This window comes from Papilio machaon, chromosome 6 (genome assembly GCF_912999745.1).
Source record: "Papilio machaon chromosome 6, ilPapMach1.1, whole genome shotgun sequence".
Classification (NCBI taxonomy): domain Eukaryota; kingdom Metazoa; phylum Arthropoda; class Insecta; order Lepidoptera; family Papilionidae; genus Papilio; species Papilio machaon.
Window position 1 is genome coordinate 3,957,350 of NC_059991.1, and position 22,713 is coordinate 3,980,062.

A 22,713-nucleotide genomic window follows, 5' to 3' on the forward strand; every position below is an offset into this window, starting at 1 on the left:
CTTCAAAATTCAACCCAAAATTAAGAAAGTTATATTTCAGATTAATTTTAACACAAAAACAAAATGAAAATCTCTTTTTCCATATTAAAACAGAAGACAAAGTTTTGATTCCGAAATGCTGAATGTCTGTTCTGTTCTCTCATGATTCGTGAATCTTTGTACAGACTTGAAGTATGATTTTTATGAGTTGGCACCATTGAGTATTTGTCAAAATATATCAAAATAAGACAAGAGTCGTTGCAAAATTAACTTTTAAACTTCTGAAAGTAATACAGTGAATTTGATTTGTTCCGTAACTTATATTTGTACATAATGAATAATTTAGACTACGAACCTATGGATATTGATTCAAGTGCAAATTCCTACGCCGCTATGGATATATCTTATAATGAAATTAAAGAAGAAGAAAAGACTGAAACTGCTAGTACGACCAAAGATTCTCAAGGAATAAAAAAATTCCATATAGATATGCCTGCTCATAAAGAAAAAAAGACATTATTCAAATGTAATATGTATTTACTAGTTTTTATTATTGTAAGTGTTATCACGTCAATTTTATACTATAATGTGACCAACTTCGAATGTTGTCGTGAGATTAACACGAAATTGTTAAAGGATGCCTTGTCTTCCAAAGTTCATGGTCAGACGAATGCTATTCAAACTTTTATTCGGGCATTAGAGGCTAATACTAGCAGCAAGATATTAATTTTATATGGAGGGACTGGTGTAGGAAAAACGTTATCAATATCAATTGTACTTGATAAGTTATTAAATTTTTCAAATGTATACCATTACACTATGCCAAGTTTTGTAGACAAATTTACAACCGAGATAAAGATAGGCTTAGTTTTTTGTGAGAAATGGATTATTATTGTAGATGATTTGAATCCTGGAGACAAACACATAACATCTATTGTTAATGATATTATTGAGAAAACTGAGAGTTTAAAAAGCAGTGTTACATTAATATTGGTATACAACTGTGATACATCAAATGACTTAGTTGGCTGCAATGATTCCTTTTTGATAAATTTACAACAAGTTTTTAATAGTGTTAGTGCTACAAAATATTTTATTAAATATTTGCCATTAAATGAAGATATTTTAAAGCAATGTATCAAAGATGAATTGGAACAAAGGCTGGTTAAAAATGTAGATATTAATATGGTTATAAAAAATTTTAATGTCTCACAAGATGGATGTAAAGGTGTACATACAAAGATTAAATCATTGAATTTATTTTGACAGAGGTATGTGTTTTTAATATAGTAGAGTTGATGCTTAATTTAGTAAGTAGAATTGATTTTAAATATAAATTTTATATTTGTTTAATATTGTGATAAAATATGTAATTTAATGTAATTAACTATATATATTTTTAGCTTTTTATTGAATGTAGTGAAGAGTAATTTAAATAGAATTATTTTTACATGATTGTGTAGTTTTTTTTAATCGGCTTACCTTAGTCAAAAATATAATTATACTGCCAACCCTAAAAAAATTAAAGAAGCAGGAAGTTAATTTTATTTAATATAAGCATTTTGATGATAGTATAGATGGTGGTTGACAAGTATATAATCACAATACTTTTTAATAGAAAATTTAGGATAATTTATAGATTATACCACAACTCAGACAAACTCAGAAAATTTACTTTTGAGTCTCTAATTGCTTGGAATAGATGATAGATGTTTCTTATTAATCTATATGCGAGAGATAAATAAACAACAATAATAAGAATAAGATCAAAAGAACTTTATTTTAGAGTTACATGATAATCGGCAATGCAGAGGTTTGAGAAATTATATTGCAGACAAATATATTGACAAATCTTTAATACAGCTACACCTTCACATTTAAAATTTTTGCTATAAATAGCTTTCATTATAATAGAGAAAATTTATATTTAATGAGGTGCAGTAAAGTATGACATATTCTAGATAATATATTTACTTAAGAGAATTGAAAATTAGTTATACATTTTCATTCAGTAATGCCTCTTACTTATTTTAAGTACATCCAATGTTTTAGTTGAATTAAAATATTTTTTCACACAACACATAATGTGTATTATGCTTCATAATTCACACAAGACAAATCCTAGCTGAGATAGTTTTAATTATATTTAAATTGAAAATATTACTATAGTGACATAAATAATAGAAAAAGATCTTAATAATTAATTAAATATCTGAAATACCATATTGCACTGCACCCTAACTATATAAGTATTTTTCTAAATATACTGAACCATTTGAAGCACAGTTTAATATAGTGCATTTTATATATATTGATATATTTAAAAGTGTCTCAATTGTTTATTAAAGGAACTTATATAAATACACATTTTTCTGGTTTCCAATCAGATTTCTTTCTAGACTGCTGCTATAAATAGCGCCTTATGTCATTAAGTAACCGGTTCTATCTAATTTAAAGAGTACAGTTTGTCGGATGTTCTTTTTGGTTAACTCTTGACCCTATAAACATTAATTCTGTTTTGGATTTTCTTAAAGGAAAATTACTAGAAATTGAAGTATAACTGACTTTTTCCTCTATCATATAATAATATCTTTAACTATAATGAATTGTATTCTATCCAAGTTTCAGTGGCAACTCGGTTCAAATATGTGTTATTTTAATCTTAAAGTTTTGGAGGATATCGGATTCAGCATATTTTTAATAAAAACTTATTTTGTTATGGAACAATTATTGTATTTATTAATAAAATTCAGCCAATAGACAAACATTTAAATGTTACTTTAAAAAAAGCTCCCCTAAATGTAAAAGCCAGCGAGGTAAAGTGCATGCAAACAGGAAAATGTGCTATAATATATGAGGAGAGCTGCATTCTAAAATTTCAAAATTGTAAAATTTAGATATTCGAAATTGGTTCATAATTATTCCCTTAAATCATTGTGTACATTTGAAACATCAACACGGGAAGACGAAATACATAACATATTTAAGAACATATAAAATCATTGATAAATATTAAAAAGAAACTTATAATATTTGTGCATCTAATACAATATTTCATCTGAATTGAAGAGTTTATATTTCTACAAATTTATCTGACACAAATATTAAAGAACATGTAGGGTAGTTGATAAAATATCTTCATATATATTAATCTGAAATAACATAAAATACTGTTTGTTAACAACCTAGAACAACAAAAATCATAATATTAATACTTAAAACTCTGTAAACACATTTAACCTTAATTATTAATCATAAAATTGTCAGATAATGACCATCATTAGTTAACACAAATATGTACTATAAAGTTGTGATAAATAAGTTGGTAGTTTGATAATATTTTTAATACCTTACAGAGTACTAATACAATAATACTAAGCTGGCTTTAATTAAAACATTATTTTACCAATAATGGACTTGGAGCAATTACATCATTTCTGGTGTTCATAACAGATCTTAATAATACTAGAAAATACATAGAAAGTATGATTATGACTTGTTATAATATAAAATTAGTAAAATAAATATAAATTCTCTGAAAAGCGAAACCAAAGTTGAAAACACTCAAACAAATAGTGTGCAAAATTAATATATCTATGTACATACAGTATGCATGTATTCATAAAATTAATTTTAAAACATTGATTAATACTAAATATATGTATGCGTAACAATAAAGACTAGAATAAATTTTAGTTTTTTTACAGTTATTGGCACTAATTTCAAAGTTAATGGCACAACTATGTACTCTGGATTACACTGCTTATTTTACCTCACTATGATCACTTTTGTGTATCATTGGTTCACAATTTACTGTAAAATTTACAACATTTGAGGAATATTAAAATTAAGTTTTGCTAACTACGCTAAAGTATTTATAAAACATGTAAAAAAACGATAAACTTCTTTTATACCTAAATATATTTCTAATAAACAATGAGTTACCAGTAAGGACTAAGGCTTATAGCTTTTCTTTAAGCAAATCAGCAAAAGTAATGCATTATACATTAAAATCATGTAATATTTAGGACACACAGCTATATAAGTCTTCACAATAAAATATATAAGTACAAACTGCCACACAAAATTTATTCTTAAGTATTTTTAAAATATTATTGCAAAATCAATGATATTAAAAAGATATGAGGTGTTTATTACTATCATATACAGGACCTGTTTTTTATTTAAGCAGACATAACAGGATTTAAATCTAAAAATTGACAAAATTGATATAATTCACTTAAAACATTATAACAAATTCGCACTAGCTAAAACTAGATAGTTAATGAGAACTAATACAATATATTCTATAGGTTTATAATATTTTAGTACACTACTAAATTTGTCTTAGCATTGCAACATGTAGTGCCAATAACTGCAGCAATAATTCTTAAGTCTTATTATCTAGGTATTCAATAACAAATAGAACACCTTTTTAAGCACGACAAAACATTCATAGTTAAAAATGTAGAGAGACTTATTGAGAAATGTGCTAAAAACTCGAAATGTTTAAAATTTCTGCATTTCACATATTCACCTATGACATAGATTCACTTTTATCAGATCTGTTTATTTCCTGAGATTTCTTTGATGTCAATTATTATGAGATTTTCGATGATAATATTCGATTGTGGCGGAGATCAGATTTATTTTACATTCTACGAGTTATCAACTAGCATCAAGCACTGAACAATTCAACGGTATCACATTTTAGCCACATTACTGCCTTTATAGTTCGATAACTATTACTTTATTAGAAATAGCTTTTGAATTGTTTACATTGACATAAATATTTATCTAAATATTAACTTAATTCCTTGAGATTACAAAAGAATTCTAATAAAATTCGTGTAATTTTCATAGCGAAATTGGATATTAAGTTTCAAATATAATCTTGTACTGTTGCCATAGGAGTGATGTGAGCACTCATTCATCACCATGAAAGGTGATAATCGTTTTGATAGCCACACTATTACACAGCGGTTGCTTTGTAGAACTTTTAATTTGTGGCAACTTGACATGGGTCGAGACTAGTTAGGAGCGATGGAAGTGCACAGCTATCCACTTGTTGTGGCGTTTGTGCCATATGCGAGTTTCCTGCGATTGGTGAGTTTCACGACGTCCTTCTGCGTCGACACTTTGAGTTAAACACACGTACGCAATCACCGCTACGTCATCACCGAGCAGGTGCACCCTAGGGTTTAGGATTGTAGTGTTGGTCTTAACGTGTGTTGGAGTATTGTCGATAAAGAATTTATGGAATTCTACACCCTCCACCAAATTGCCCAGTGCATCAGGGTCAAATGCAGTCACATTAGGATCACAAAGTTTAGAATACGTATCGTAGTCACCGTTGTTTACGGCATCTATAAGGACCTCGGTAACCTTTATCACTTCGGCACGGCGAAGAGAAGCGTTACTGTCACCACGGGCTTTTCCAAATGAATCAGCTTTTGTAAGCGCTTCTTCCTCGTGGTCCTTTGAAATGACTGTACACGCTCTGTCTACTCCCTTCTTATCTTTGTCCAAATCCTCATCTTCCAAAGTAGTACTACTGTCAGTCGATTCTTTGACTTGAGATCCATCTCCCTTCTTGTTTACCATTGATTTTCCAGAGAAGTTGCGTGTCGCAAGCATGGTGGTTAAAATCGCTCCTTTCAATTTGCGGCGAGCATTGAACTTCTTCAAGCAGTCCACGGTTTCTTGCCTGTGCATAACTGAAGCAACGCGCTCGCGGTGGCAGATCCACGGATGCTTAAGAGCTTCAGAAGCTGTGATTCTCTTACTTGGGTTTACAGTTAACATTTGATTAATAAGGCTTTTCGCCTCAGGTGTTACGGTGTCCCATTCGGGGGAGGGATAATCATAAGCTCCCGCTTTAATCTGCCCATATAATCGGTGTTGATCCTCATCCCAAAATGGGGGATAGCCAACAAGCAAAATATACAGAATAACACCACAAGCCCAGATATCTACAGGTTTGCCGTAAGGTTCTTTCTTTAGCACTTCTGGTGATAAATAACCAGGAGTTCCGGCAAAACCAAACCATGCTTGTTGATCACCTTGTACTTCAATTGCTAAACCGAAATCAGCAAGTTTTACAGCTGCACCTTTAGCTTTGCTTGCAAGCAATAAATTTTCGGGCTTCAAATCCCTGTGGACCACTCCGTTGTGGTGGCAGTGATGCACTGACTCCAAAATCTGCTGAATGCAATGAGAAGCATCAGCTTCAGAATAAAACTCTCGCGCTACGATATCTTCAAATAATTCTCCACCAGTTACTAAATCAAAAACGAGATAGTGAAAATGCTCCTCTTGGATGGAGTCATGAAGTCTTACAATATTAGGATGCTGCAATTTTCGACAAATTCTAGCCTCTCGTTCCAGTTTTTGAAAATCTCTAGCTGAAAGTTTTTTAGTATTGATAATCTTCGCTGCAAATTCATAGCCAGTCGATTTTTGAACGGCACGTCTCACTATTGAAAAGGCTCCTTTTCCTAGTTCCTCTTTAAGGTCGTAATTGTCCGAGAAACGGGTGCTAACACTTTCGCGATTCGGATTAGCCATTTTTCTCTATGCAAATATTTCACTTTTCAACAATTTTAAGTTACGGCGCTTTTACTTTGAGCTCGAAAGTATTTTTGTAACACTCTGAAACAAGAATATAACATTTATGAACATTTGAAAATGATTTTACTACTACTTATAAAGAAGTGTGTATGTACAAAAAGAATAGCTCTTTTTGTACATATGTGACAATGTACAATGACAAAAAAAAACTTATACTTTCGTTTTGTCTCCTCGAAACAATGTTACAAATATTATAAATGCAAAAATTTGGATGGGTGGGTGTCTGTTACAAGACATCCTCAGAACAGCTTCATGGATCTTGGTAAAATTTAGTACACATGTAGAACACTATCTGGAAAAGCACACAGACAATTTTTTAAATTCCGCGTTGACGAAGTCGCGTGCAAAAACTAGTAAGGTAGTAAAATCATCAGAAAATCCCATAATCGCATTTTTAACAAGTTGATAACATAATTAGAAAGATTCATGATAATTCTAGCATTTGGAGATACAGTCATGTGATAATTCAAGTTTCGCTTTTACGATTTAAGTACGTGTAAAATAGATTTGAGTGCTTAATATACGAGTAAGTATTTTACGGCATCATTTCAAACACTTAATAAAAAAATTGACCGGCGATGTGAGTGACAACGAAGAGATTATCACTAAGTGTTCTTTTATTTCTATTTATTTTATGGTGGGAATATGCGAAACAGATATGACCTGAGTTGCGATATAAATGTGGAATACATTTTCTTGATAATGCAAGAAAAATGTATGTATAATTTTATTTAAATTGTTATAATTTCATATTTCGTATTTGGTACGTATATGTATAAATTTTGCCGAGAAAGTAATTCCATTAAGAGCCAAAAATATTTTAATTTAGCCACAATCATTAAATTATAACCCAACATACTAATAAACTTATTAATTAACGTAGTCCAAAATATTAATTTAAAATTAAGCAATTATTTATTAATTAAATGTTTAGACAGTGCCTAATTTTTTTTTCAATATATTTATTCGATCTTCACTTCATCTTGAAGGCTGTTGACTAATTCTAACTAATATATTACCCCATATTGTGCTAAAATACGCTTTGTAAATTATAAATTGAATTTCCTTTATTAAAAAAATGTCAATCTCTGTCTTACCTTAGTTTAATTTAAAAGACTTCCTAACTTATTTGCTAAATACTAAAAAGATGTAGGTGTAATCATAAATGTAAAAAGAATTAGTTTTTTAGTATGACAATGGTTTAATGTTAAAATTTCAGATAGGTTTACTGTGTGGTTACTGGAAAATAAATGCTGAATGAACCGTATAACTCTTAATTTAATTATTTACCAAGAGTGTTATTGGTAGTTTTTTTTACTTATTCTCCTCTTCAAATAAAAGCACAGTTAACATATCCCGAAAAGTTACTGTGCATAAATTATCAAAAAATACTTCAAAATGTATTAACGTTATCAAGGAAAAAAGAGGTTTAAAATTAAATTATAGTTTAACTTTATCGACATTTGTATTATAATTTTTATTGAGAGCTACCATACCTCAAGAGACAGAAAATATTAATTTCATGTAATTCGGTCACAGATCCTAATTTCGATGTAAGCAAGCTCAATTTATAACACGTAGATGCCTAGACAATAGCAATCGCGATCACCAACATAGACTTCTAATATTAACACTACGGCACCGGGATGACATTTCGTTAGCGCAAAATAATCGATACACCATTGTCTCACATTTTACTAAACCTCGACTATATCCTTCCATTCACGTTATTATTACCATTCCAAAAAATATAATTCCGTTTTCATAATCCTAGATGTCACATTAATAATTTAAAAATAACACAGCTATTAAATTGTGTTAGTTTAAGATAATCAGTGCGCGACATTTGACGATATTCTTAGATGAAGTCGTTCGTAGTCAGTTCACGATATTTTTAATTCAAGCATTCACTGCGACGGACACAAAAATACAATTATTTGATAACACTTATGTTAAATAAAAAGAAATTACCTCTTATGTGCCCATTTTACACTACATTAACAGACGAAGATCAAAAACTAAGGGCCTAGCCCTACACCACACTCTCCTTCTGCTCCGGACACGAGCTTCGGGGTCAAATTCATAGATAACTGTGAGTTGCCAGCGCTGCGCGACTCGGTTTTATTTTGCTTCTACGCCGTTCCTAACCATTTTTCTCAGTAAATAAAAACTAATGAACTACTTTATGATTTTTCCATAACGTAAACCATTTAATTCATTGTATTTATGCATATAAAGATAATTTTCAGTATTATATTCATTTATGTATTTTTTGCTTATGTAAATACTGAGGTGTGTACGTAAAATCGATACAGTAGCGCAACGGCCAACCAAAGAGAATTTGACATAGCAGTGCGCACACGGAGCCATCTGTTGATATCAATAGGGAACTAAACTCTTTAGGTAAATTGATATGCTTATGAAAGCTCATGAAAACTGAACTGAATTTTTAATATATTCACTCTGCTTACTAATTTAGCTATTACAGTCACATTTTTGTCATCTAAGTAAAACTTTTATTCATTTTTAGTCCTTCACCAGAGGACTCACGTTATTTCCTTAATATATTTTATAGAGTTTTTTTTTTTAAATATTATTCAGCCTGTGTATAAATCAATGAAGAGCAATTAATTGTAACTGTGTATGACAGAATGGTAAAATGATAAGTAATAAACATACAACTTGCAGAGGAGTAGCAAAACACAAAAAAAAAATCATTAGCTAATGGTAAAAAATTAAGAAATTTATTTATATTTTACGCTATCACATATTTATATTAAATAAAAACGTTTACATTTACGACAGCAGTTTCTCACATAAAATATATCCAGATAAGATCACACAAGAGGATCTTTTTATTCGGTAAGAATCTTTTAACTAAGTAATACATTTTGGCTACTCAGGAAAAAAAGGTAGTTTTGGCTAAAATTACTCTATTTCAAATAACTGAGATAGAAAACAATTATGATTGTTCATGGAAGTATAAATTAATTAATTTCATAGTCAATATAACTTCAATTAGTACTACTGATGTAATCGAAAGAGACAACATCATTTGAAATACCAGTAAGAAGGAGCGAGATAAAGTAATGTTCCAGCTACGTACTCATTTGAATAATCTCACTGATATTGTTCTAAAGGCGAGTACTATGTTTTTAAACATTTGGGTTAGGAAATGAATGTTATTCGACATACAATTAATAGATCTGAACTAAGGGAACTTGTTCTCATGGGCTAAGATCTAAGATCTTTTGAGTGTTTGAAAAATCGTTAATAACTACTAAGGTGAAGAGAATGGCGTTCTCGTTTTTTGGGAGTACTTAGATAACTCGAGAAAGACAGTCTTTCAGTCAATCTTACTAATGTTATAAAAACGAATATTTGGATTAATAGATGGATGTTTGTTTTAAGGTATCTCCAGAACGCTTCAACGAATCTCGATGAAATTTGGTATAGATGTAGATCATAGTCTGGAAGAACACAAAGGTCACTTATTATGATCTTTGTTAATTACGCGCGGACGGACTCGCGGGGAACAGCAAGTAAAAATTATAAAGATGAAAAATTAATTGATCTCGGAAGCGCTGTACACATGTGTCAATCAAAACAGGGTATTTTTAATAATTTTTGTTAATTCAATCCATTTGTGTATTGTTTGGGTACCGACCGACTTATATACGACTAGTTCCACGAGAGAATGACATATTAGAAAAATATTTCGAGAATTTTTCCTATTAGTTTATACATCTTGACGTGGAGTATAAAGTGACAAAAGTAAATCCTGCGAAATCGTATGCGCTCACCGTGAATCAGCATTAGCTAAGTGTTGAATCAGCAAGTCAGATAAGAGTTTAAAAAAACCTAGTCTACGTAAAACTTTATACTATACATGCTTGAAACGAATAATTATTTTATATTTAATTTATTACAACTACCTACCATGATCTCGTCAAATTTCAAAGTATACCTACGTTATGTACGCACGAATAAAGAAGTGTCCCTTGTGTTTGGGTTCAACGACCTCTAGATAATCGATTTCAGTAGAGAATTGAAGAATACCGATATAAAAACACAAATAAAGTGAACAAGTGCCAATTTTTTGAAAAATATACATAAAACTAGACAGTTTTAGGTTAGGCGTAAATTAATCATCTGTGTTGTTTTCGCTGTTTATATGATCACCATTTTGAAACGGTACATTACCATCGTTGTTTGCCGTTCCCCTTTTGTGAATGCTAAATTCAACGGTATTTCAAAGAAATCAAAACTGGTTCACATCTTGCGCAAGTTTAGGGGAATCGACAAGGGCTTTCGGTACGGGCCCTTCCGAAATTCGCCGGTGCACAATGCACCCTCCGTGCCCATCCCCACGCGAGGTCTCTTATTATTACGCGACTCCTGTTCCTATCCCCACATTGTTCACATTATTTTTATATTGGTCCTCGGTTGACGCGTTACAAAGTTTCGTGAGCTCGAAAAAGTTTTCAATCTCGTTTCCTTACGTTTCTTAACGTATGTGCACTTTGCAACAGTAAAATCGAGCACACCAGTTGGAAATTGTGCTAATAAATCGCGCGAAGGTATTCGATCGGTTGTCACCTAATATATGAAGCGAAGGGAAGTATTAAGGTTTCGAGCGTTGCGGTCGTCTCAGGTTGCTTTTCTCATGAGCGGACTTGCTTGTAAAATAATAACTTGAGAATAATATGTAGTGTTGGAACGTAGGTACGCGCCGTGCTGCGTTCAGCGTCCGCGAGCCTGTGTCGTGTGCGGTTATATCGATCGTGGCCGCCTCTCCGAGCCTATGCCTTCTGTGATTCCAGTGATCGCTTCCAATTGGCGGGAGATGCGACGCCATGCTTTTTTGGCATCGAATTCAGGTAAGTTGACAGTTTTTTTTTATCTAATCCTAAACTGACATATGCATTATGAATACTTTATAAAATGAACTGTGTATGTAATTATTAATTAATTAATTGTATTATTTATTCCCTATTTTATATTCTTGTATAAAGCCAATAAATATTAACCTGAATCATACGCTCGTGAAAAAACAAAATATCTACCCCTGTTTTCTTATCTCAAATCATTGATCAAAGTTATTTGTTTTATGTGCATGATTGATTCGTCTATTTGTGTATAGTTTATTTTTAGCAAAACAAATGTGTTGTACTATTTATAGAAAAAAGCTTCGGATATGTACACTAAATCTAAAAGCTCTGAAATAACTTAATAATGCTAAAAGTCGAAAGATGCTTTTTAATATAATATTACGTATCCAATCCATCATGATGTTAAAAAACTAAAAACGGGCCGATGATAAGTCAGTTATATTGATTGATCGTATTGAATTTTGCCGCGCAATATACAAAAATGAATGAATTTATTCATAGTTCGAGCGTTTTATATTAATCTAACGTTTAAAGGACTAAAAATCATTCATTCATTCACCGATTTCGCCTTTTGTTCAAATCATATAGATATTAAACGCGACAGAATATTTATGACTTTATCTACTAACCTTTTTAAAATACTATAAAGAGAATCTTAATATCTTGATGCTGTAAATTTACATCTTGTTTTATTAATTTTATAGTTAAAAACTAATCAAAATGTCGTTATAAGTTCAAAGGAATTATATCAATAGATTGTAATTACTCCATTAACTCGATGCTTTAACCCGAGATTGCTCTCGGGAAACGGAAGTTGTATAACGAAATCTATATAGTACGATATCTGTAGGTTGATATAAGTTCAAAGCGCGTAAAGGCCACGTGACCGTAGGCAAAGAGGACAAGGGGTTAGTCTGCCATTGACGTCATCTCATTCGATTTAAGCTCAGCGCAGCTCTACTTCCATTAATATTTAAATTTATATTGTAGAAGACAATACTTATTTAAGGTTTTAACTATTTTATTTATTGAATAATTTTATGACAATGTCTCTTATGGTTTTTGATGGTATTGTGCTACAAATTATTCCTATTGAGAATTATTTAAAACAAATTATTTCTTAAGAAAGTATGTCTAAGATTAATACTGGATTGAATTTTTAGATTAGTAACATAATGTAAGGGTAAATGTTTTATTTGCACTACACCGTGCGCATGCGCGTCCAAAGTTACTTCAACGTTCAATTCTCACGATAACTTATACATTTATAGATGTTATACTTATATTATAATATCTATAAATGTAAGTAAGTAAAAGTGACAATTAGTATAAATGAAGTTAGTTATTTCTTAGCTAACTAAAAAAAAATCCTTATCTATTAACTCGCGAGCAACAATTAAATTTTATGTAATCCTGTAGGTACGATATTATTATTCAAAATAAACCAATTTAAATTTTCCTACATACATAAGGCAGTTACAAGATATTAATTCGATTAATTCTAATGTAACAGAATTAATATTCAAAAGTAGTTGAACAATTCTACCAAAACATGCAAATGAAGGAGCAGGGTGTAATCTGGAAATTTGTTAGATAGCGAACACTGTCACTGTGTTATCTAGAATTAGCATTTATATTAGGCCAACGGTCCTGTGATGCCATATTGCCGAGCGCCTATACGTTATCGTCTCTACAAACCGTTGTAGATCATAACACGTAAAATTTATTGTGTTTACATTGTTACATGTTAATGACATCTTATAGTCATTTTCCACTGGTGAAATAAAAATGTATCGTTTAGATATATTTTTAGATTTAGGTTTATAAGATTTGTAAGTTTCTAAAATATTTCACCTTTAGTAGATGGTAGTTAAAACCTAATTAATAATATAATTACTTGTTAAAGCTTATCTAAAACATGGAAAGAAGGGGAAAACTTTACTATAAAAATACTAAATGTCAGGTCTTAGTTACTTTCAAACAGCGATTTAGTCCAAAAATTTACTGACGGAGATAATTTATTAATTCTTACATATAATTTACTTTACACATGATTGGTTACTTTAGCCTATTTGTACCAGTGTCAGTGCGTATAACTATGAGAACGGAGCTTGGTTGACACTGGACACCATCGTCTAGAGTTACACGCAATCCTGATTGCATTCTATGCAACAGTTGATTCTAGATTTGTAAATCGATTGATATGTATTAAATTTTAGTTCTTTCGTATAATTTTGATTAAACAAATATAGTTTTTTTTTTGTATAAATGAAAGATAGATCAATTAAAATGATGGATGGAATGAGGAGGCACTAAAGCGATATATACCGTAGGTTGCAAATAGTCGACCAAAACTCAACTTCTTAGTTCGTGGTAAATCAAATTTCAGTCTCTATGAAATTATCCGCCGTCTTCAGTTCAAAGTAAATTGAATTCCTCGCTTTAAAGTGACATTTTCACCTTAAGGAATAAGGTTATAGAATAGATAGACTAATATGAACAGGTATTTAGGATTCAGGAAAGCTAAGATAAGCTTAATTCCCGAATCTTCAGACTGATCTTTGCAAGAAATTTTAGCTTGCTCAAATTTAAAAAGATGGTTGTGTCTAGACTATAATTTGAACCATTTTAAAAATAAAAATGCTATAAAATTTAAAGCATAAATAAGGCAATCCTTCAACTACATTATGCAAAATAATTAACTTAAACTTGTCGTTTATTTATATATTACTCCTTAAAGCCTTTTTCATAAACAACTTAACCGCGTGGATTGCAAATCGATATACAGCGAGACATAGACATAATTTGAACATGACATTACGAAACAGAAACATTATACACTAGCTTTTACCCGCGACTCCGTCCGCGCGGAATAAAAAAAAAAAGAAAAAGAAAACGGGGTAAAAATTATCCTATGTCCTATTCCTGGTTCTAAACTACATGCCCACCAATTTTCAGTCAAATCGATTCAGCCGTTCTTGAGTTATAAATGGTGTAACTAACACAACTTTCTTTTATATATATAGATTATTATAATATAAACATTTTCGTGACACCTTTTAGTTTATATTCATTACGGTGATATGAACCGGTATCTATAAATAACCCTCCTAGAGTTCAGGCACCTCTCGATCTGGTGATCCGTCTAAACTAATGGCTCGACCAAAGACTCAACCCGAGGAGCTCTCGAAATGAGTGACTCATAGATCTTTTGGATGAGCACCCATTGTACTTTTACAACTTGAAATCTTGTAATTCATGGAAGCCTTTTTATAAAGAAACCACGACTTCATTAATAACAATATTCAAATATCCATACGATAAGAAATCTTTGAATAAATTCGTCGGACATTTCCATAACACGATCAAATTCTGAGAGTATACTCGAACGAGCGTGAAAAACATGGGCGAACAGTAAACATTTTTACTTTCCCCTTGTGTGCTAGCAGATTTGTATTTAGTATTTACCAACTTTTCGTATTGTGAAACGACTATGTTCGTTACTTACGTTACTTTATTTGTAGTCTATTGTATACATAATTTCTATCCTGCATCAATGGTAGGAAATTTTCAAGAATATAAGAAGTAAGATTAATATTTTAAATCTTAAAATGTCAAAAAATTATTTATGAAAATTGCAAATTAACAAGAATGTATAGCGGAGGCCCGCGATTTTGCACGCACAGAAAAAACAATAGCATACAATATGCTCGTGTGCAACAGCTACGTTCCAGTCAAAGTCTCGTCAAAATCGGTCTACCCGTTTTGCAGACGAAAAAAATGGATTTTAATTATCAGCTACGCAATATAGATCATTTATGCAAAATATTTTTTTTCGATATTACAAACAGACACTCCAATTTTATTAATATGTATATATATATTGACAACATGTTTTTCATTTTGCAAAAGTAAGCATAGTATAAAATATAAGTAAAACATGGAAATGCGTCGTATGAAATGTGTAAGAGCGGTTGATTTACTAGCTGTGCGGTCGCCAGCCGGCATTTGCGGCCGTTTCGCAATTTGCGATGCTGGAAGCGAATCTCGTCGAATGAAATCAATTTACCAGAAATATCGCTCTTAGTGCCTATGTGTGTGTGATTTTCATTTTAGTAAGCTTCCGATATGTCAGTAATTCGTTGGTTGACGTAGATATGGGTGCTTGATCAATATTGCCTACAAGATTTTGTATTTTTAAAAGTATAGTAATAGAAATACCAATGGTACTTCTCTTAAAAATACATTTTATTCATTTTATTTACAATTATATTATTGTTATCGTAGCATTTTGTACATATAATTGTTATTCCCAATATATTCATTCAATATTACGTGTAAAATTTTCCCAAAAATACCCTTTAATTTGTCCCCTTGTCGCTTTATTTACTGGACTCCCCAATCTCATCCTGGTTTTTTGTGCAAGGCAAATGAGTTTGTTACACTATGACCTTAATATCATGGTGTTCCGGACAAAGTTCTTTATCAATCACCACATTAGTTGTGATGAAATAAAATTATTTTATTACTCTAATTTTCTTAAAATAAAATTAACCAGAAGTTATACATATCGTATGGTAAATTTGCGCTATCTGACAAGTGAATTTATTGCTCCGCCAGTTATTACCTTGCGTTTTGCGTCGTCGTATGTAAATTTTAATGTGTGACCGGCCTATTTCGTGTTGCAGTAAACAAGGTTATAAATACTTACTGTAGGGAACTTGCTTTTGGTTAAATAATACCCTTAATATCAACTATTATTATTATTATTTTATGTGTTTTTTAACATCCAAACATGTCTATTCGAACACATCCATATTCGAAAACATCTTACTCGTTGTATCTGCTAGTTTTTGATGATTGTAGATTATTTACAGTTAAATCTTTTATTATTCTTAAAGGCTATTGAATAATTATTAAATCCCTATGACGAAATCAAAGGTCAAAGTTAAAAAATATATAACGATATAGAAAAATATTTGGAATTAATGCAACATGTGCGATGTCGCGGCGAGGTGCTCGATACATAATATAAAATTGGCTAAATATCCAAGCCCATCTTTGATGTATATCTTCAGGTAGATGTATTTGTTACTCAAAGGACGACATTGTCAAATAGCTTCCTAATAACTCTGGACGTCAAAAGAAATTGATGTTAATCCCGGCTCAGCGGGATTAGATTCTTTGATGTCGGCTACGATCGGGCGGATCATAACTAGAAGCTACGGGATAGCCGTCTACGAGAATAATGTTGCCATTATCGAAACATAAGCTCGTTTATCCGGCCCTATTTATTCTAAACATTAATATTGTTGTGTGGAGCATGATATTGGTACGTTCCTGTGAAAAATCGTGGAAAACATGTTCGCTGATGATTGATAATTTTTTTGGTATTCTTAAACATTACCAATGTTGATGTCATTTTGTTTTTACTCTTCTTATTTTCCCATTTTAATATTTCAACGCTCTTATTTCGTTATTATAAAATACTTTTTTACTTATAATGTCTGATATCGGACACCTCAATAATAGATTTTGACGTAGTTCTACGTTCTTACTATCTCATTTTAGACATGTAACCTACTAAAGCAGACTCAACAGTTAGGCAACTTACATTTGGTGAACGATTGTTAGAATTAGGGTAATCCTGTTTTAAATCCTTGAAGTTACAGCTAAGCGGATTCCCTATATTAAATGTTGTCATATCCTTTGATTTTTGTACCTACATATACATGAAAGTAGAATATTAAATCTTACATTTTGGAGGAATTTTTTTTTTTCTAAAATTGACAAGGAAGGCGTGTGAAGTAGGTATGATAAATGTTAAGAGGATCAGAGAGGAAAAAATGATTTGTACGTATAATCTGAGTGAGAAAAACATAAATTGCTGTTGAATTTATTTCTATGAGGCGCACAAAGCCGCGACACAAAGGGAGGGTATGACGAAATTCGCCGTGGCGTTCGTGCGTGCTTTATCACACAAAGTACTTGTGTGTCTACTTTACCCTCAAAGCTTACCCTTTATGGAGACGTGATAATGAAAATATTAAACTTAATTGTTGGACTTACCATATAATGTTCAATTAACTTTTTTACTTAGAAAGATAACACCAAATGTTCCTTTGATATGATTACCTATGCATAATGCTACTGCTAGTTCATTTTGCTAACTTCAGTTGTATGCGATAAAATAAACTAAATCTAGTTTACGCTAGTATTATTCTTTTTATACATTCAAGTATGCACTTAAGGTTCACAGTAATAGATATAAGCTGAAATGAGCGCCTGGCAGACAGAATGTCGCCTTCGCCCCGCTGGTCCGCATATTGATGAGCACTAAAACATAACTAAAATATTTTACAGCCAACACGTGCAAATTGCCAACGCGAAATGATTATTCCTGTCATGTCAAATAAACGAGATTGTTTAAATTTTATTAGTTTATTATTTTTCTTTTTGTAAATCTAGACTGTGAAAACATCCATATAAAAACATTCATATAAAAGATGGGAGGAAAATAAAAAGTATGCGTGATTAGATCATAATACTACATTTTGTTCATGTTTATACGACGCACCCGTAAGTTTTCACTGCCGAAACATCCGCAAAAAAACATATTTTTCTTATGCCAGTCGCCATTTAGAAGTCATGTCCTCGTGTCCCCAACTTTGTTTTCCATTCGTTCTCTTGTCAAAGCATGTCGATAGATGCTTTAAAATTCAAACAATGTGCGAAGCTGAGCTATGCTCCGATATTTTATTTTTGGATCCTTCAGACAAATTACAAAGAATGTTAAAGAAGAATAACTTTTGTCTTTATCATACTTAACCTACTTTTAAAAACTTTTTTGCCCTTTAAATGTGACGTCGATCCCAAATACAATTATTTATGATCAAAAATTTTGTATGATACAGATACATTTGGTATATACTATTGTCACATAACTAATAAAATATTTAAATATATAAATTTTTTAAACAAAAGGCGCAGGCTTAGATAATCAAAACTTGGTCTTTGCACTTAATACGTTTTATTAAGTTATATCCTTGATAAAATTATTTTTTTACAACAATCTATAGTTTTAAAAGTAATAAAGGTCTTCATATGACGATATTAATTATTTTTCTATTAATTCTTAATGAGAAGTCAGATCACGCGGCAGGAGCAGGAGGCGTACTTCGCTAAGGGCAGAGCATTTCTTATTATTAAATAAGTTTTATCGAGCTCGGAGGGCGGCCGCGGGCGACGCCCAATATTTCACGATTCGCTGAAACTTCAGCTCGAGAAATATCAAAATTCTCTCGAATAATATTGCTTACTTTAGCGAAATAATAAGCCTAACAAAAACTTAGTTACGAACTCGAGTTTTTACATATTTATTGGAGTGTTACTAAATACATCAAAATAATATATTTGGCAGTACAGGAACATTTGATATTTGAAAAAAATAAAATAGGTTATACTATGTAGCAATAAAAAGTAATCGACGCACATTTTATATTCCAGTGCGCCAGTACGTAACGCGTTGCCAATAACAACGGCGACCCTCGCGCCTGAAAAATGTAACCTAAATTTTATAAAAGCTTTCAAACACTGCCTTTGGAAATGAATACTCAAAAGGTTTTTCTATCACGTTTGTCTTTATAACATATAACGAGTAAATAAGAGAAAAACACTCGCCACCTGCCTTAATAATATTAACTTATAAATTACTTAATGTTATTTTATTTTTCTCCAATAGTCAGACTTACTTGTAGCGAACACATTTAATATATTTTTTATTTCTTTTAATGTCTTGGTAAAATGAACTTTTTTCATTTAAAGCAAAGAAATAATATCATATTAACTTAATGATATGTTCATAACACTTTGTATAAGTCAAAAATGTAGTGGAAATATCAAGTACATTTCATATCAGCCTTGACTTGCAGTGTGTGATGAAGTGTTATGAAAATATGTAAGTTCGTTAAAGTAATTGCTTTCGCCCACTGAATAATTTGATTGTTATCTAACCTTGGTTGCATCGATAGAGGTGTTATGTATACATAATGTAGGAGATGCAATATTCAAGAAGGTTATCCACGTAGTTAAGGCGCGCCACTCGGCATAGGTCAAGGCTGATGTTGAATTGTAACACATGTCTAATGTATCAGCGATCCGATTAATTATTAATTAGTAGCTGGTGTTATTTCTGACACTAATGTGTTTAATTTATATTCGTACGTCTCGTGTAACGTACTTGTTGAAAGATAAAATTTCATTAATATTATTGCAAAACTAGCTGTTACCTACGACTAAGTGCAGAATAAATAGAAAGAAAAAGACTAAGTTTAACACACATACTCGTAAAAGTCCAGTAAAAGTCCCGCCAAAATCGGTCCCGCCGGCACAAACGCGGTTTTGTCGACAATCAGACAAAAATTAAAAAAAACTATTTTTTCGTTATTAGCAACATAAATAAATATTTTTTAAATTACACACAGACTCCAATTTTATTAATTTTGGAATTTCTAATGACTCACGAAGTTTTGAGCTTGATTTTATTAAAAAGTTACGTAGCAAATAATTATAATGTCGATTACAAAGAGTTTTTCTTTAAGTATTTTGAAGATTATCCTACAAAATATATGTATAAAATAATTTTACACATTAAAATACAGATAAAGTGTCTTGAATCCTTTGATAAAAATTATCAATCATGCCAACGATCAAGCAAGATCAGTCGTTAGCTCCGTTGACATTTATAAAAAAAAATTGATTCCACCCAATAAATAATTTCCGATCGACTATTTGGAGATCAATTTTATCATGTCAATAGCAAAGTTGATTAAGTAGAAGTTTAAATGGCTTCGGGGGTAGAAAGTAAATTTGATTTCAATTTTCTCGATGAACCGCTGCGAGGTGGAAACTTCGATACCTGCTGCTTTTTAAACAATTTAACTTTGGAACTCTATAACTAGATTTAAATTTAAATATCCGTTGTGAAAACGATAAAATGAAAATACAATCTAACGTTAATAATTTAGATATTTTTTGTCTAGCTACTTAGACACAAAAAATAATATGCCTGAAGGAACTCCAAGCTACAGCCACTGCCAATGGCTACTGCCAATACTACAGGCAGGTCTTGTCAGTTGTAAAACTATAATTAATTATATTAAAAAACTCACATATTTATTAGCAATACAAGGTATCATTAACGATATAAACTTTAAAAACGTGATACAATGACTATGATAAATCCTTTCCTCGAAATCAATTACAGATCTTGATATAAAACTATTTAATTTATTTATATTACGCAGATTTCATTGATTTTTCTGGGATTGTTCTTACATTATTCAGAGCAAAAAGATTTAATAAAAACGTTATAATACCGCTGGTTTACTGCTTTAAATGGGTCAATACTTGGCGCTTGACAAGAGGGTTGGCGATAAAGATTTGATGTCCCTCATCAAGCTCTCGTGTGAGATTTTTATAAAAATTCTAATGAAATACTACTGGTTTACTACTCTTTTTTTCAAAAAAAAATAATGGTGTATGTAACAATGCATATAGTATTGAACTTATTAACAAAACCTAAGACTTTAGTGGTTGTCTTTCTAATATTAATAATTATGAGGTCAGGTAAGTATGTTGGATCTAAACCAAAACGCTTTGCTGCCACACGGAATCCTCTAAAATGTTACCTTCTTTCATTAAAATAAAACACCATGTTATAAACACTTTAATAAAACGTTATTATGACCTTTATGGCAGCGTTAATTTGAAACTGTTTATAAAATCATTATAAAGTAAGGTGAATATTATTTTAAATGATCTATGTTAAACACCTTCGTATGGATAATGTAAATGACCACTATAAAGTACGAAGGTCCACCCCTTATCGACTTTCTCACTGGATATTCACTTAACGCAACCTATTAGCTTCAATTACGTGTAAATGCTCTTTAAAACAATCGCAGCAAGGTGCAAATTGCAAAAATTGGATTATCGGTTCACTTAACTAGTTACGGACATCGTCTGACCCAGTAAACCAATAAAGTCATAATAAGGACAGCCTGCAGTTTAATGCTACATTAATCCTATCATATTTTTCTGTCTGTTCCCCGCAACTTCTGTAGTTCTATATAATCTGCACCACAGATTATATGTAATTTCAATATTTATAATTTTACTATGGAACGCAACGCAAAGATATTTTGTAGTTTTTCCATTTTATATCACACATATTGACGTTTAAATGTCGCGAACAAAGCTATGTGATATTAAAAGCCAAGATTCATGAATATGTGTGCGGTTACGCTAAATAAAAATACAAGTATGACGGAATAAGTTGTCACCCTCATCTCTGCGCAAATGTTCACAAAGGAATATGGAGTTGTATTTCTCAAAGCAGATCACAAAGAAGCGCTTAAGTTACTACAAGTTTTCAACTTTTAGTTCGGAGACTTCGCGTTTTAAGCTTCATAATGGGAACTTTTGAAAGTTTGGTAAAAAGGTCCCAAAGATTTGTTGTAAGTCCCAAAAATTTAAATGTCATTCTCACCTTAACTTTGTCATTTCTATTTGTAAAATAAACTGTTTTTGGTTACAAGATCCACTTTAAAACATACTATTATGTTTGTTTTTTGTCAAAGATAATGAGAGGTATGATTAATATATTTTATACAGAGATTTTGGTATCAGAAAACCACGATAAGTGGGCGAAGGATGTCTGTTTTTTTTACCTATGTATGTCGTGTTATTACTATATTTTTTTACCTTTTAATCATGGAAGTAGAGTGACGATTGCTTAAACAAACTCTTGTTTTCATTGAAATAGAAAAATATTACAAATATAAATTTTCCTATTCTATATTTAAAAAACCTACCACAGTAAAAATGTTCGTTATTATTAAACTATATTTCCACTGGGTTACTGCAGTAAAGGCTTTAGTAACTTTTCAATTTTCAGTTCACGTCTTCAGTTATATTCATAGTTACGTTTTCATAATAGAAACGTTCACGGGCTTCTTACAAAAGTTGGCGCTGGTTCCCGCCTTTGAACTGTTTCTTAGCTAATTTATAATTAACTAGCTTTTACCCGCGACTCCGTCCGCGCGGAATAAAAAAAAATAGAAAACAGAGTAAAAATTATCCTATGTCCTTTTCCTGGTTCTAAGCTAGCTGCCCACCAATTTTCAGTCAAATCGATTCGGTCGTTCTTGAG

The 22,713-nt window shown here is 31.3% G+C and overlaps 2 protein-coding genes across 2 annotated transcripts; one reads left to right on the top strand and one right to left on the bottom strand.

Moving 5' to 3' along the window:
- The first annotated feature begins 227 nt into the window (after positions 1 to 227).
- Positions 228 to 1,245, top strand: LOC106714788. The gene has a single exon (XM_014507891.2). It carries the CDS (start codon positions 313 to 315, stop codon positions 1,243 to 1,245), a length of 933 nt encoding a protein of 310 aa, XP_014363377.2. The 5' UTR covers positions 228 to 312.
- Positions 1,246 to 4,275: 3,030 nt separating this feature from the next.
- Positions 4,276 to 8,687, bottom strand: LOC106715049 (calcium/calmodulin-dependent protein kinase type II alpha chain). The gene is made up of 2 exons (XM_014508243.2): positions 8,581 to 8,687; positions 4,276 to 6,630 (listed from the first exon to the last, which is right to left on the bottom strand). Exon 2 carries the CDS (start codon positions 6,544 to 6,546, stop codon positions 5,014 to 5,016), a length of 1,533 nt encoding a protein of 510 aa, XP_014363729.1. The 5' UTR covers positions 6,547 to 6,630; positions 8,581 to 8,687; the 3' UTR covers positions 4,276 to 5,013.
- Between the last annotated feature and the right edge of the window lie 14,026 nt (positions 8,688 to 22,713).

Excerpts from the sequence above, each read along its gene's own strand:
- LOC106714788 (XM_014507891.2), top strand. The coding sequence starts at position 313 with ATGAATAATTTAGACTACGAACCTATGGATATTGATTCAAGTGCAAAT.
- LOC106715049 (XM_014508243.2), bottom strand. The coding sequence starts at position 6,546 with ATGGCTAATCCGAATCGCGAAAGTGTTAGCACCCGTTTCTCGGACAAT.